General features: G+C 36.4%; 1 protein-coding gene across 1 annotated transcript in view; it reads left to right on the top strand.

Annotated features, from left to right (window-relative positions):
- SHC4 (SHC adaptor protein 4) overlaps window positions 1–16,220 on the top strand; it is a 171,288-nt gene that overhangs the window by 132,218 nt on the left and 22,850 nt on the right. Inside the window, exon 10 of the mRNA XM_044660053.1 lies at window positions 11,458–11,634. Coding sequence (XP_044515988.1) covers window positions 11,458–11,634 — 177 coding nt within the window. The remainder of the gene's footprint in view (window positions 1–11,457; window positions 11,635–16,220) is intronic.

Here is a 16,220-nt window from a genome sequence, read left to right on the forward strand (position 1 = left end):
ACTAATCTCTCTAGATACTCTTTCCTCTCTGGGTTTTTGTGATTGCTCTCTCTCCATTCTTCTCTTACTTGATTGACCATTTCTTAGTCTCTTTTGCTGGTTCTTCATCCATGTCTCCCTCACTAACTGTGGGAATTCCTCAAGAATTTGTCCTTGGTCATCTTCTCTTTTCTCTATATATTTTCTCAATTAGTCATACCATTAACTATATAGGGATTAAATGATCATGTTTATGCAAATGATTCTTGAATCTACATGTCTAGCCCTAGACTCTCTTCTGAGTTCTAGCTCATTATCACCAACTTCCTATCAGAGGTTTCAAATATAATATCCTGTACATATCTCAAGCTTAACAGGTCCAGAAAAGAACTCATTATTTCCCCTCCAAAATCCACCTCTCTTCCCAATCTTTCCATACTGGTAGGGGCATCACTATATTTCTAGACACACAGGTTTATAGCCTCAGGTCATCCTTATCTCTCCACTCTTACTTATCTAATCAGTTGTTAAATCATATAATTTATTTTTCTAAAAAAATCTCAGATTTCCTTCTCTCTACGTATACAGCTACCATCCCAGTTCATACCCTTATCACCTCTCACTTGGACTATTGAAAATAGCCTGCTGGTCTCCCTGCCTCTATCCATATACCTCTCCACTGCTAAAGGATTTTTTTTTCTAAAGCCTGGCCTTACCATATCACCCTCCCTTTCCACTCAATAAACTTTGATTGTTTTCTGTTACTTTCATGATAAAAAATAGAGTCATCTGGCTCTTTATAATCTGTTCCCTTCCTATCTTTCTAGTCCTACACTTTACTACCCTCCTCTATTCACTTGGTCAAACCCATGCTGCCCTTTTCTGTTCCTCAGATGATATTATTTCCCCCATCTGCCATCCCTGGAATTCTCTCCTCCTCACCATTACTTCTTAGCATCCTTGATTTCTTTTGGGACTCAAGTCCTACAGGAAACCTTTCCTGGACCCTAAAGCTGCTAGTGACTTCCTCTCTGAGAAATTACCTTCTATTAATTTTGTATATATCGTGTATGTATTTGAGTGTTTACATCTTGTCTTCTTCAATAGGATGTGAGCTCCTGTGCTTTGGAAGCACACATACTAAAACTGGAGCAAAAGGGCCTTGTGGTAAGGATAACATACACATTTATGATGAATTCCACATTTTTAATTTGGAAAAGAAATCATATACACAACTTTCACAGCTATGGTAGAAGATATATTCATAGACAAATAAGGGGAAGAGGCAATTACAAAAAACATAATATTGATTACATGAAATAAAAAAAACCTTTTGCAGGAACAAAATTAATGGATCTATGATAAGAAGGGAAGTAGTTGCTCAGAAAAAATTTTTTGTATCAAATATCTAATATAAGGTTGATATCCAAAAAACTTAAAGTTTTATCTCACACCCAATAAACTGGCAAAGAGGACAAAAAACAAGAATTGTTGATGTTGGAAGTATTGTGGAAAAACAGGTACGTAGTAATGCGTTATTGTTGGGCTTGTGAATTGATTCAATCAATCTTGAAAGAAATTTGCAATCATTCAAATAAAGTGATTAAGGCTTTCATGTATTTTGACTCAGAGATTCCATTGGTAGGAACCTATCCTAAGGATACCATTAGCAAAAAAGAAAGACTCTACTTATAACCAAAATATCTTTAGAGCAACACTTTTAGCAGTATTTGCAAATAACCAGAAACAAAGTGGACTGGGAAATGGCCCAACTGTGATATATAAAGGTAACAAACTATTATTACTCTGCTATAAGAAACAATGAGCATGATGAATACAAAGAAGAGTTGGTCAAACTGATGGAGAGTGAATGAAGCTGAGCCAGGAAAACAGTGTGCAAAATGATTATAGCAATGCAAGGGGAAAGAACAATAATCATAAAATGACTGAAAGTGAATGTGGTGAAATTATAAAGAGCAATCTTGGCCCAAAAGAAGAAATACGAGAAACCACCTCTCTGCTCTTTTGTGGAGGCTAAGCTCCACAGATGCAGAATATTCTAGATAGCATCTGATTATTTTTTTCATATGTTTATCAAAGGGAGAACTAAAAGAGGAAATATGGGTGATGCAAAAACAAAAGATAACAATAGAAATCTATTTTTTGAGAAAAAGAATATGAACTCCTTGAAGTCAGAGACTATTTTTTTCTTTTTCTTTGTATCTCCAGCAGTTAACACAGAGCCTAGCACATAGTAAAGAGTTAATGTTTGTTGAATGATCAATGTGTTAATGGATAAGTTCCTAGGCCAGCCTTCAAAAGCTTCTTTTAACCAATGGAAAATATAATAATAGGAAATGGATGTTGCTGTAACTGTACATAATGTCAGTTATAGGACTTGGGGAACAGAGTTATAGATTTAGGAATTGAAGGGGCCTTTGAGGTCACCTAGTTCAACGCCTTAGCTCGCAGATGAAGACTTTGAGGCCTAGAAAGTTTAAGTATTACACAGGATGTAACTAACAGATCTGAGATTCAAATAAGGTCTTCTGACTCAAAATCCAATGTTCTTTCTCTTGTATGTCCTAACAACTTTCATTTTTCTGGCAGCATAGTAGAGTAGAAAGAACTTGGAATCATTGGACCCGAGTTCAAATTCCAGTTCTTTTACTTATTACCTATATGACCTTGAGCAAGTTACGCAGCTATGTCATTTGTAAAATATATACTAGATAAGATCTCTAAGATCTCTTTTTGCCCTTAATTTGTGATCCTCCCAGACTCAAGATTCCAGAACACAGAATAGAGGTTCTCACTAGCTCTTTCTCCCTCCTGTGTTCCATGATGACAAGAAGGCAACCTCATCCTCACCTAGTATGGTGATTGCATGTTGGTATATTTGAAAAATATTAATTCATAAATCAGATGGTCTTATTGCAAGGCTTGCCTGCAGTTAGCCAACTCAAATTTGAAATGGGATTTGCAGTGCTTGACCAATGATCCAGTGAAGTTACTCAGGTTTGAATCTACAGCTCTCAGAGTTTTTCCCTTTAGAGATTCTCATGCAAGTATTTCAGAGACACCTATATAAATATTTTTAATAGGTCTTGGCCTGTTTCCTCATAAGACATTTGTTTATTCAAATATTGACTTAAAACCCAAATTTGGGACACTACACATACCGCAATAGACAGTCCTGGTTGCAGGAGGTAATCATATTTATTGCCAGACATATTTTTAAAAAAGATCCTTAATGCTAAATTCATTTATGGAAAAAAAAATCTTAGATGGAGAAATGGCATAATGTTTCCCCAAACTTCAAGTTAAAATGGAAATGTTGATCTTTTTAATCAAAAAGACGTCGAATTTCCACATACCCTTAGGGCTTACACTTAAAATTTTTGGTACTTACAGTATGAACAGCCTATGTGTGGATCTATTTTCTACCACAAATCTTCTCTTAGGCAGGTTGGATAAGTTTCTCAGAGGGATACTTGGCCAAAATAAAAAGTAAAAAAAAAAAAAAAACCAACTTGTGGAATGTACAATGGCTGGCACATGTGGTTAAGTTTTAGCCAACCACACACTTCAGCCTGGATTTTAAATGTGGGCACAGGGTGGGATTCCCCATTTTTTTTCTTTTTTACCATTTAAGGCAACTTTGCTGATTGAAAAAAGAAAGTGGTTTTAAAACAAAGAGCAGAACTCAAAAGAGACTATGGATGATGACAACTTTGAATATGGGAGAAGAGAATGTTTACATATAGCCTATGTGTATGAACCCATCTCAATGAGTCTTACATCCTAGGCCACCATCATGTAGGCAAAGAGAAAAAAAAAAGAGAAGGGGCCATATTATCCTTAATGGAAAAATTCAATTTTATTAATAGGCTTGTAGGCTAGGCCAACTAGACAGCCTTGAATAGGGAACAACGGTTGACCACTAAATCAGGAAAATTCATTTTCAAATCCTATTTCTGAAACACACTTGCTACATGATTCTGGGCAAATTACTCTAACTTTACTCCCCATGGTGACTCCCTAAAACTAAAAACTATAATTGAATGAGGGGAAAGAAGTTTCCATAATGGGAGTTCACTCTGTTAATGAAATCACAGACTAGGGCTAGGGACTGGACTAGTGATTTCAATGATATAAAAAAAAAACTGTGTAAGGAAACTCTGCCAATGTGGGTTGATACCTTCTTTGCAACTTATAGTCTTAGTTGCCTAAAGTACTGAGAGGCTAAGAAACTTGCTCATAGCTATAGGTATCTTTATCTATGGGACCATAGGACCCCCAATAGAATATAGACCCAATAGTCCTACACAAAATTTCAATGCTATTTTGAGTTCTTAAAAGAAAGTGGAATGAAATAACTGATGTTTAATTGTGAATAAACTTAATGTTTCCTATTCTATAAATAATTGCACTTTAAAAGGAACAGAAGACTTTATCTCCAAGAATAGAATTTTCAAAAATTAGATTTTTCACTCCCATTATATAATTGGTTTCCTTTGTGATCCTAGGTATTTTATTTTATTGGAATCCTGTAGGGTGCATTAAAGGTTTTGTATATAACTATATAGGTTGTCTAAATGTGGCTTATAGGGAGACATTAATAGATATCTTTGAAGTCCAGCATACTTCCTTACACCCCAAGAGAGATCTTGCTTTCTGCCTGGAGCAGAACAGGAGAAGGAGCCACAAGGCTGACCACTCTGCTTTCCTTAGCTTGTGGGGAACAAATTAGAATTATATCTCCCCCTTTCCCCCTACTGATATTGCTAGTCTAGGGGAATTTTTCTCTTATATTCAGGTCATTTTTATTTTTGCTTTTCCTTAAAGAGCAACCCGAATTCCTTAAAGAGTACCCAAATCTTAGATTTGAAAACTTGATCTCTTCCTACTAAATGTTAAATATACAGAAGACTATCACAGTGAATAATAAGCAAATCTATCTATCCAAGCAGATAAGAAACATAAATCAGAGAAGTTACATAGATTAGAATATACCAGAAAAATAGATAGAATGAATGAACTCATCTCTGGGAATGAGATATCTCAGCTTAACCAAGACAGGGAGGTGTCAGTCTCCCCCAAGGGGAAATTCCTTAAAGTCTCTAGGGTGGCAAGCTGGAAATCAGAGACATGTTGAAGAACTGACTTTCCCCCACAATGCCTGCCTTCTAAAGCCCATTCTCTCTCTCTCTCTCTCTCTCTCTCTCTCTCTCTCTCTCTCTCTCTCTCTCTCTCTCTCTCTGTCTTTCTCTGAAGAATCTCCAATCACATGTGTCTTTCCTCATAGGACAAAGGAAGATAGGTCTCCTTCCAAGCTTTCACATCAGCAACACTTCTCACACAGACAACACAGCATTGAGGCACCTTTTTATCAGGGGAATCTCAGGCAAATATTTCAGGCTTGAGATCTGGGTTATAAAAGAATTTAGACATATCAATTACCTATGGCCATAGTGCTTAACATTTCCTTTTCTGAATATAACACTTTGAAATATATTATCATTGGTTAGTCATTCAAGCAGACACAACATTTATTTAACACCTATTATATGCTCAAGAATTTTTGCAAAGCAATAAGAGCAAGAAAGCTGAAAAAAAAAAAAGTCCCAATAGTTCCTGCCCTATGGTAGCTTACCATCTAACTAAAGAGATGAAACAGACACAAATAATAGGGTCCGAAGTAGACTGCAATAGAAGTGAAGGGAAGGTTTCACTCTAGACAAAATGCCCTAGGAAAATCTGATTTTTTCAGGAAAAGCTGAATGACTTTTATGTTGGGGTTGGGGACAGAATCAGGGAAGACTTCATGAATGAGGTGGCAGCTGAGCCAGGCCTTAAAGGAAGAAGATTTCAACAGATAGAGATGAAGAGGAAATGTGTGGTCCAGGAATTTAAGATGACCTGCATCAATTCCTGAAGACAGGAAGGGGGCAGGAAGAGATCAGGGGATGATGAGTAATCCAGTTTGGCTGGAACGTAGCTTGCATGACAGAGAATAATGTGAAATATGGCTGGAAAGGTAGAGGCTGGAACCAGATGGTAAAGGACCTTAAATATCTCACTAAGGAATTCATAATGTGCTAAGAGTTTTGAAAATCCACATGAGACTCGATCCTCTCCTGAAGCTGACACAGAAGTCAAACAAGATGAACACAGCGAATGTTCTCTTTTAGTTTGGGGTTTCCTGGAGTGGGTGTGGGAGCTGGAGGCTCTGATGGCATTGCCAATAGCCTAGCACAGTTTCCTGCTTATAGGAGAAGCTCAGTATGTTTTGATTGATTTTGCCTGAATCAGATGGGAAATGATGTCCTGCTTCTACTTAGTCAAGGAAGACTACAGAGAAGTCAGGATCTGATGTTTTATTTTTTCTTTTAAATATCTTATTGATGCTCATTTATTTCTTTACATCACTGAAATTCACCAACAGAACCCTCTCCTATAAACCAATAAGTACACTTACCACAAAACAAAAAATTAGAGATATCGGAAAGAAAAAAAAATGATGAGAGACTATCATGATTTTTAAAAAAATACAATTATTGCACAAATGGTCTGAAACTTTTTGTTTCATTTTAAAGTCCTAATTTGAATTTGAAATACCAGTTCATTTCAGATCATGAATCTTTACTTCTTCAAAGGAGTACTATATTAATCTAAATGATAATTGTAATTCTAATTGCATTTAATCATTTCTATATTCAATAGAGAAACTGGCTGCCTGAGGAAAGCTTTTACCCAGGCTCCACTTTTATTGCTCTCCTAGGGCAATGTGGTTTTGTGGAAAGACTGTTCAACTTGGAATCAGGAAGGAGGGAAGGCAGCTTGGCCTGACAGAGTCTTGGATTCGGAGTCAAGGCCTGGGGTTTAAATCCTAGCTCTGTCATTTATGATTCACTTATGGAACTATGGTCAAGTGACGACTTCTCTGGGCCTCATTCCCGCACATTCAAAACAAAGGGTTTGGACCTAGTTGCCTCTAAGATTCCTTCTAACTCTAAATCTATGAGTCTTTTTTACTGCCTGTGTGACCGTGATCAAATCACTTAACTTATCTGGGACCTGAGCCTCATGGGTAAAATAAGAAGGTTCAACTAGACACTCTTAGGGTCACTTTCAGCATTAAACTTAGGCCTCTAGAAAGACCAGATTCCAAATCTAACCTCCAACACTCATTAACTGTAAGGCAATGGGCTTGTCATTCCTCTCTGGATCTGAGTTTTTCCTCACCTATAAAATTAGGTAGATGATCTCTATTGGGCCCATTTTAACTCCAAATCTTATTAAATTAATTTTTTTTCTAAACAGAAATTTTTTTATGAAAAGTTCACACAGATAACATGTTTAAGGATTTCATGAAACAATGAGGCATATAGAGTAGCATTTTCCTCAATGTTTTCCTATAAGTTAGTTTTTTTTTTTTTAATTTTAAACCCTTGTACTTCTGTGTATTGACTTATAGGTGGAAGATTGGCAAGGGCAGGCAATGGGAGTCAAGTGACTTGCCCAGGGTCCCACAGCTGGGAAGTGTCTGAGTCTGGATTTGAACCTAGGACCTCCTGTCTCTAGGCCTGGTTCTCTATCCACTGAGCCACCCAGCTGCCCCATATAAGTTAGTTTTTATAAGTATTATTATCTCCACTTTGCAAGTGAAGAAACTGAGGTTTGGAGAGGTTAAATAACTTGCTCAAGGTCATAAAGCTAGCAAATAAAAAAAGCTACCATTAGAATTTGGACATTATTCTCACTACATGATATTGCATATTGTGTTTCTCTGACATTCAACAGGGAGTAAATATCCAGTATTTTGAATGAATATTTTGAATTTTTTAAAAACGTTTACCTTCTAAGACAAACAAATGGGGTTAAGTGACTTGCCCAGCTAGAAAGTGTCTGATGCCAGATTGGAACCTAGGTCCTTCTGACTCCAAACTATTTACTGTGCCACTTGACTACTCCCAAATGAACTTCTTAAAAAGCCTTTATTAAGTACTTCCTATGTGCTAGGTACTATATATAGAAATACAAAAGTGAGACAAAAGTGAGACAGGGAGCTTAAGTTCTAATTAGGGGAGACAACCTATTGTAGATTTTAAAATTAATATTCAATATCTCTAAAGTATAATATTTATAAAGATTTATTAATATTTTACTAGAGAGCTAGAGAACACAGGGAAAGGTCACCACTCAATCCATGTGGAAGAGAGAGAACCCAAACTATATACAGACCCCATAAGGATGCATGTATATGAAAGGCAAAAGGAAATGTGGGTAACACAGAAAAGAATTTTGGGCAATGCAGTTCTAGGGGTTTAAGATTTTCCAACTATACACTATATAGAATAGAGGTAGCCAGGGAAAGGAGTTTTGATTTGGGGAGTCACAACAATGGTGAGTGGAGTTATGCGACAGTAGATTATCACATTCTTTCCATATGCAACAATTATATTTATTTATCTGCTATTTGCAGGGCAACAGTTAGAAAGTGAGGAGCTGTGGGGGCAGAGTAAATGCATAGAAGGGCGGCAGATGGCAAGATGCCTAGGAATGGCCTGGATTTCCTGGTAGAGGAGATATGAAGCATGGTCGGGAGCTGGCTAGATATAGAGGGTTAGAGGGTTTTGCATTGATTCCCCAAGGTGAGTTCCAAAGCTGAGTGGCTCCTGGAGGCCAGGACATGAGGTCTTTGGAGGTCCAGTCTGGAAGGTGCTATTACAGGTGAAAAGAAAGCAGAGAGACCACAGTGGTGTCACTGGACATTAGCAGAACCCTTCACCCAACATTCACTGTAATGTGAAGCCTAGTTTAACTTTTGTCTTTCTTGGACTACCTCTAAGAGTTTAGTCACTAAAGAACACGAAGGCCCAAAGTCAAGCTTAGGTATAGGACAATCGTGTGGAGTGAGGCTCTAGTCTAGTGTCTATAGATGATGCTAAATACAAACAAACTAAAAAAGTAAATACTTTATTTGGGAATTCTTAGGATAGAAACTACTTAATTAATCGATTAACATTTATTAAGTACCTGCTACGTATGCCAGGCACTGAATGAAGCATAGTGGATACAAAAAGAAGCAAAAGTTAGTCTCTATCCTCAGAGAGCTTATAAATAAGTTCAAATGATTTGATGTCATGCAAATGTTCATTCATTCCCTAATTCATTCATGCAAATGAATGTTTTGGCAGTGTGGTATCTTGGTTAAAGAACTTGTCACTGAGGCAAAAAACATGGATTCCAATCCCATCTCTGATTTACAGTATATTGGTTGTGTGACCCAGGGCAAATAATTAACCTTGTAATTTCCCAGGTAACTTTCTCAGTTGCAAAGAGATTCTGACCTTCTTTGATAGAGAAAGATCTTTCCATGGGGAGTTTTCTATATCAACAATCTTCAAGTCTAGTCCTTATCCCTAGGAATAAGTTATTGCATAGTACTACAAATATGAGTATAAAATTATGGTGTAATATTTATTCCCTATGAATATACTTTAAAAGGCACATATTCTCCAAAGGGTATTATATTGTTTTTGTTTGTTTTTTTTTGCTAGAACTAAGCATGATCACATTGGTGGGGGTAGGAGACACTGTTACACCACCGTAGGTAAAACAGAATTTCACAGCAGAGACAGAAGACATCATTCCTAAACTTGCCAGGCTCACAAAGGACTACTGAAGTCTTAAGAGTAGTTCTAAGTGGGAAATAGCCAAATTCTACCATTGCCATTTTGCTAGTCATTGGAAATTAGTTGTTGACCAGCCCCTGTCATTTCCAGATACCTCCTTTCTAGGCTTTACTCTTCCTAAATTCTTTCTTGCCTGCCCCACTCTTAGCCCATGACTCCCTTTGCTAGGCATCCTCCTCGTGGGCAATAGGTGAGCTGTGGAAGGAAGCTGAAGAAAGAGTTAAGGAAATAGGTCGGATGGACCCCATCCAAATGCCAGGATTTACTGTATTTCTTTATTCCAGGCCAAAACTGAAAACCACTGTTTGAACACCAGTAAATTATAGCGAAAACAAATGTAGTAGGCGTTGTCTTAGGTCCTTATTTCCCTACTTGTGAGGCCTTTTATTCTGGCATTGATAATTTTTCACTATACAAGAGAGATTTTCCCTTGACAAAATTCTTTGATAAGATATGAACTCATTTGGTTCTTGGATTTTATAGGTAGCACATCTATACCTATGTATGTATATATAGATAGATAATATTTAGGATGTGTGTGTATGTGTATGCATTCCTGGTCCTTCTGACTGAATATGGATATTATCAATAACTAATTCTGAAAATCAACTTATAACCTCAGGGCTTGAGTTTTTAAAGGAAACTGGAGATAGAAGGATAAGAGTTTAAGAGGTGGACTCTTTTCTGGACAAGAGCCTGTGGAGCTGCCCAACCTCTCTCCTACCATCCCCTTAGGGAACCACACAAACTAAGAGACCATTTCTCCAGGTATATTAGGGAAACATGCACCTCAAGGATCTATGTGGTCCTAGAGATGACAGTGGATAAAGGAAGTGATGGGGAGTTGTTGGACTAAGCTGGGAGCTGCAGGAATTCGAACTGGTGATAATGATGGAACAACAGTAGAAATCTTAGTCAAAGTAGAGAAATTTCTTGACCAAGTGGAAACCAGAACTGAGGAAGGGCCAGAACCGTGATGTATAAAGGCAAATCTAGATAGAATTTTTCATTGATTCTGTGATTTGTGTGTACTATTCAGTTCTGGAGAAGGCAATCAACTCTCTAGTTAAATCAAATATTTCCCCCTCAACTCAGGGCAGAATTATAATCCAAGACAATTGTATAGACACCCTCCTCCCTAGGAAATGGGACTCAGTGGGACTCATGACATTCTTGCAATTATTTCCCCTTGGAATAGCATTTTGCATGCAAGACTTCATGGATGTTTGGGTGGTAGAGACACTCATCACTGACAGAAGAGTTTTCTTTACTGTTTATAAATTAAGTCCTTTGTGGATTTTGTCAGAGTAAATAAACTCTGTCCTACATTTGATGTTTTGTTTGCCTGAGTGCTTTCACGAGAGATGTGGGCCAATTTCCATTATTTTTATTTTTTGTGTATTTTTATTTTTGTGACCCAGATATGGGCCAAATTCTTATGTTCCCAGGGGAAACCCTGGGGGGGGGGGGATGAGCCAAATATTGATGTTCCCAAGGGAAATAATGGGTGGGGACACAAGCCAAAAGAGAGTATAATTCTTGGGAATTATATTTCCCAAGGTTGAACCCAGGCTGTATAAATCAAGAGCTTTGGTTCTGGGCTATAGTTTACACAAAATAAATTAAAAAAGAGGCAAAAGTGACTGTTGACTTTTATATCTTAAAAGCCAAGATTGTAGAAATCTAGAAGATTCAAATCCATAGCTTGATTCTAAATTTGACTGTGAGATGATTTATAAAAAATTTACATAATACAAATAAGATGCCATTCTTCCAGGTAGTATCAGTGAAAGAATTGTGAAGACCCAAAGGGATCCACCATTAACGAAGCACAGGTGCAGGGTGGATCTCTTCGATGATCCATGCTACATCAATACTCAGCCTTTTCAGACGGCAATCTGGCCTGGAAATCAAGACCCAGCCCAAGGACTTGGAAGCCCATTACATGGTGCAAGTAAGTAACTAGACACATCTTTCACATTCATTTGAATGTGTGTGTAAAGATTGTTTCCTCTGCGGTCAGTTTAGGGTTGAGGGAACAGAAAAAAGCACCTTTTGAAAACATGCTGTGTTTCAATTTGGATACTTAAATTATGAATAACTATCTTCATGGAGATGGCTAGATATATAGAGTTATGTTTTGGAGTTAGGAAAATCCAGATTCAAATATGGCCTCAAAGACATAATAACTGTGTGACCCTGGGCAAGTCACTCAACCTCAATTTGTCTCAATTTTCTCAACTGTAAAATGTGGATCATAATAACATCTACCTCCCAGGGCTATTGTAAGGAACAAATGAAATATTAACATAGTACTTGGTATATAGTAGGCATTTGACAAATCAGTATTCCTTTCCCACTTCCCATTCATAGAATTAAATCTAGAATTTTTTTTAAAAAGGTTGTTTTTAAAAAAATATTAAATGTTTTTGTTGAAGAGAGAACACAGTGAACTATAGGTATAGTGGACAAAGGCAGGAAAACCAAATTAAAAATCTAGCTTGGCAAAGTATTAGCCCTGTGCCAATGGGCATGCCATTCACCCTCTCTAGTCATTAGTTTCTGTATCTATAAAAGGACAGGATTGGACTTCATGATCTTTAGGATCCTTTCCAACTTTAAATTTATGATCTTTTATCCATTTGGGGCTCCTTCACAGAGGCAATGTGGTATAGTGGCTAGTCATTTATTAGCTGTGTGTTCCTATGCAAATTATTTAGTTTCTTTAGGACAAGCAGATCTTTCCTCACTGGGCTCATCTGCCCCAAAATTTGAGCATGGGTCTAGTTCCTGGTAGAAGGGACTACCTGGTATTCTCCCAACCTTTTGAAGTTCACAAGCTCACAGTTTAATTTGTTGCATCTTCAATATTCCTTCATCTATTACAGGAAAGAATAGGAATAACTGAGGCAATTTGGGTACTTAGATCATGGACCTTTGGTCCCCATGCCATTCTCATGTATGATGAGTGGTAGCTTTGCCAGTAATGTTACAAAGGCGACTTTAGGTTATTTCCCTGGATTCTGGACTCGATTGACTGAATGCTCTAAATTCTCTAGGGTTTAAGTAAGAAGATTAAACTCGATAAATGCTTATTGGCTTGACTTGTATGAATTAGATTATATCTTCTCTAGGGTCCCTTCTAGCTCAAAATCCTAGGAGCCTATGATTGTGCAATGCAATCTGAGCTTGTGATGGATAAGAATAGCTCAGCTGTTCTTGAGCTGATTCTTATTAAGCTGAGGAGGCTCAAAGAGGGAAATACTTCCATGGGGTAGCTTCTATTTGGTTATAAAAAGCTGAAAGTACATAAAAGTGATCTTGGGAAAAACTGTAAAGCAAGTGAAGTCTGTTCTTGAGTATTCTTGGACTCCTCTTTTTTTGAATTTCGTTCCTTTCTATGCCAAACAGTCCCAAATTTAGCATTAGTTCTAGCACTTCCACCTAGGTCGCTTGATCCTACATCCTGTGTCTTTTCCACTCTAAGATGTTGCCTGGCCATCTAGTCAAGTGAAAAATAGAGGCAGTGGAGTAATTCTTATTCTGTTACAAGGAGAACATGTGGCATTATTTTGTAATTCAGAATGTCTTACTTCTTTTCCAAAGTCCTGGTTCTCTGAAGAATAGGGGTCATAATGGAATAGCCCTGCCCAGGAAGCCCCGGGGTGGCTTCCAGATAATTGTTGGTGTTTAAAGTCCTTCACATCGTTGCTCCAAGCTATCTTTCCGGGTTTATTATATTGCTATTATTATGTCTTTCTGGTACTAAATAGCACAACTCTAACTCCTCTTTCACATGACAACCTTGAATGTATAATGGTAACAGACCTAAGTGGGAGGCGTAGGGGTAGCTTTCAGATGCTTGTTGGTATTTTATTTATTTATTTGATTTTTAGATTTATTTTCTTAATTAATTTTAATTAGAAATAAAATTTAAAATTTTATTATATTGCTATTATTATTATTTTTTAGGTCTTTAGGTACCAAACAGAACAACTCTAATTCCTCTTTCATGTGACAAACTCAAATACTTGAATGTAGCTATATGTCCCTCTGAAGTTTTCCTTTCTCTTAGGCTAAACATCCCCAATTTCTTTAACCAATCTTTGACATGGACTCAGGGCCTTTTCCCAGTTCTGGCTACTCTCCTTGGAATTCTCTAGTTTTGTCAGTGATCTTCCTAAAATGTGACTTTCAGAAACTGAACATAATACTCCAGGGCATAATATAGTGCTATTCAAGCATTTCAGTTACATCCAGTTCTTTGTGACTCCATCTTGTGTTTTCTTGGCAAAGATACTGGAATAGTTTGATATTTCCTACTCCAGCTCATTTTATAGATAAGGAAATGTAGACAAATAGAGTTAAGTGACTTTGCCAGGGTCACACAACACAGGGTCACAGGACTAGGAAGTACCTGAAGCCAGATTTAAGTCCAGGCCTGGCACTCTCTCTACTGTTGCTGCCTAGCTGCCCCTATAATATAGTAGGACAAGGATAACAACAATAATGGTATATATGCCTGGCACACAGTAACCTTCATCATTTATAAAATGCTTTAAGGTTCATAAATTGCTTTAGAAATGCTACTTTATTTGGGCTTCAAAACAGTCTTGAGGGGCACAGCTTGAGAAGAATGTGTTTCATGAATCCTCTAGTTTGACATAGCCTTAAGTCTGTGTCAATTGTATTTGAATTGGCATCATTCAAAGTTAAAAAAAATAATCTTCTTATCTATTTTTATCTTTATTCATTTTAAAATATTTTATATACATTTTAAAATTTTAATATATTTTATACATTATATAAAATTTACATTATATTATATAATGAAATAATACAATACACAATAGTATAATATAATAAATTGAATAAATATATTGTATAAAATATATAAAATTATATATTACGTAAATTTTTTACATATATTATATATTTTAAAATATTTTTATCCACATTGGGTTGGTGTGCTCATTTTAAAACTAATTAATGATAACTCTAATGTCTTTTTTGTTGTGAATTTATAAAAATGAACATTTCTACAAACAAAAACAATAAAAGAATATTGTATATATAACTATAAATATTGATTACAGATATAAGCTTTAAAATATATATATTACATTTAACATAGTAGCTGTTTATACTCCCTTATAAATTTCCTTCTGTTCTCTTAGGTGTATTTTGATTTTAAATATATACTTTTAAATACATATTTAAAAATTCCTCTGTGCCTTTACTTTATAGGGTTTTTAGCATTGAAAGTGTTATACTTTGTTAAAGTCTTTTTCTGTTATCTATTGAGATGATCATATGGTTTTGGATGTTTTATTTTTTTTAAATATAATTAATGATGGGGATTATTTTATTAATGCTGAACCAACCATTCTTGCATCCCTGGTATAAATCTCATTTGATCACAGTGACTTAATTTTAAGACAAATCAATGCAGCCTGACAGGATTTTGTTACAAATCTTTGAGAGCATTCCAAACATGGAGAACAGCTAGAGGAAAATGTCTTGCATTAAGAGAGAGTTTTTGTTTGAATAGAGGATGGACAAGAGTGGGGAGAAACTTGAAGCAAATAGTCTTATGTAATTTGGATATCCTTTCCTTTAAATTTAAATGTTTCTCTCTATAGCTTACAGAACTTATTCCGGAATTGAACTCATATTTAATTATTCTGTTTCTTGGAGTTTGCAGCCTTTTTCCTACAGGTGATCTTTGAATTCTTTCCACTGGAATTTCATTTTCTATGTTCAGAAGTTCTGGGGAGTTCTGTTATTTCCTTCATTATGGTATTAATGTTTTTCATCCTGTTGTGTTCTTCTGGGAGACCTATGATCCTTAGGTTATCTCTACACATCCTAGCTTTGTGATCAAATATGTTTTGCTTGTATAGAGTATATATTTGAATATTCTTGTTTTTTGTTCCTCTTCTTCTAGATTGTACTTCACTTCTGTGTATTTACATTCCCAATGTACTGTTCTTTCTTTTGTTTCTTTGGTGAGGTAGATTCAAGTTTTTGTATTTTGCTCATTATTTTTGCTGGGTAGGACATAAATTCTACTCTCATAATTCTCATTTCTCTTTTAATCTACTCAGAAAGCATCCTGTAGTTCTATGTTGCCTTGAAATTCTACAGGGACTTCTGTCTCATGGAATGTGGGATCATTTTCCTTCATTTTTCAGTATTTATTCATAGGTGCCTGAACTTGTTAATGAAACCAGGGGGTGATATTTCCTTTTGTTGTTATTTTACCTTTTGATATACCTTTTTGTGGTCAAAGTCTTTGAGATTTCTTCTCTCTGAAATCTTTGGTACTTTCAGTCTTTTTTTCCCCTCCTTTATTTTTCTTATTACTCTGCCTGACTCCCCAGCTCTGGTTGTGGCTTCTTTGGGAGCTAGATCTCAAAGCATCTTGTCTCCTCCCACACTGGGGTATTCATGGCTCAGGAACTGAGGTCTCCACCCCAGTTGATTTTTGGGCTGGATGCTCTACTCTTTCCCTCAGGCTAGGTGCAATGCTGTAGTGCT

This window comes from Gracilinanus agilis, chromosome 2 (genome assembly GCF_016433145.1).
Source record: "Gracilinanus agilis isolate LMUSP501 chromosome 2, AgileGrace, whole genome shotgun sequence".
Lineage (NCBI taxonomy): Eukaryota > Metazoa > Chordata > Mammalia > Didelphimorphia > Didelphidae > Gracilinanus > Gracilinanus agilis.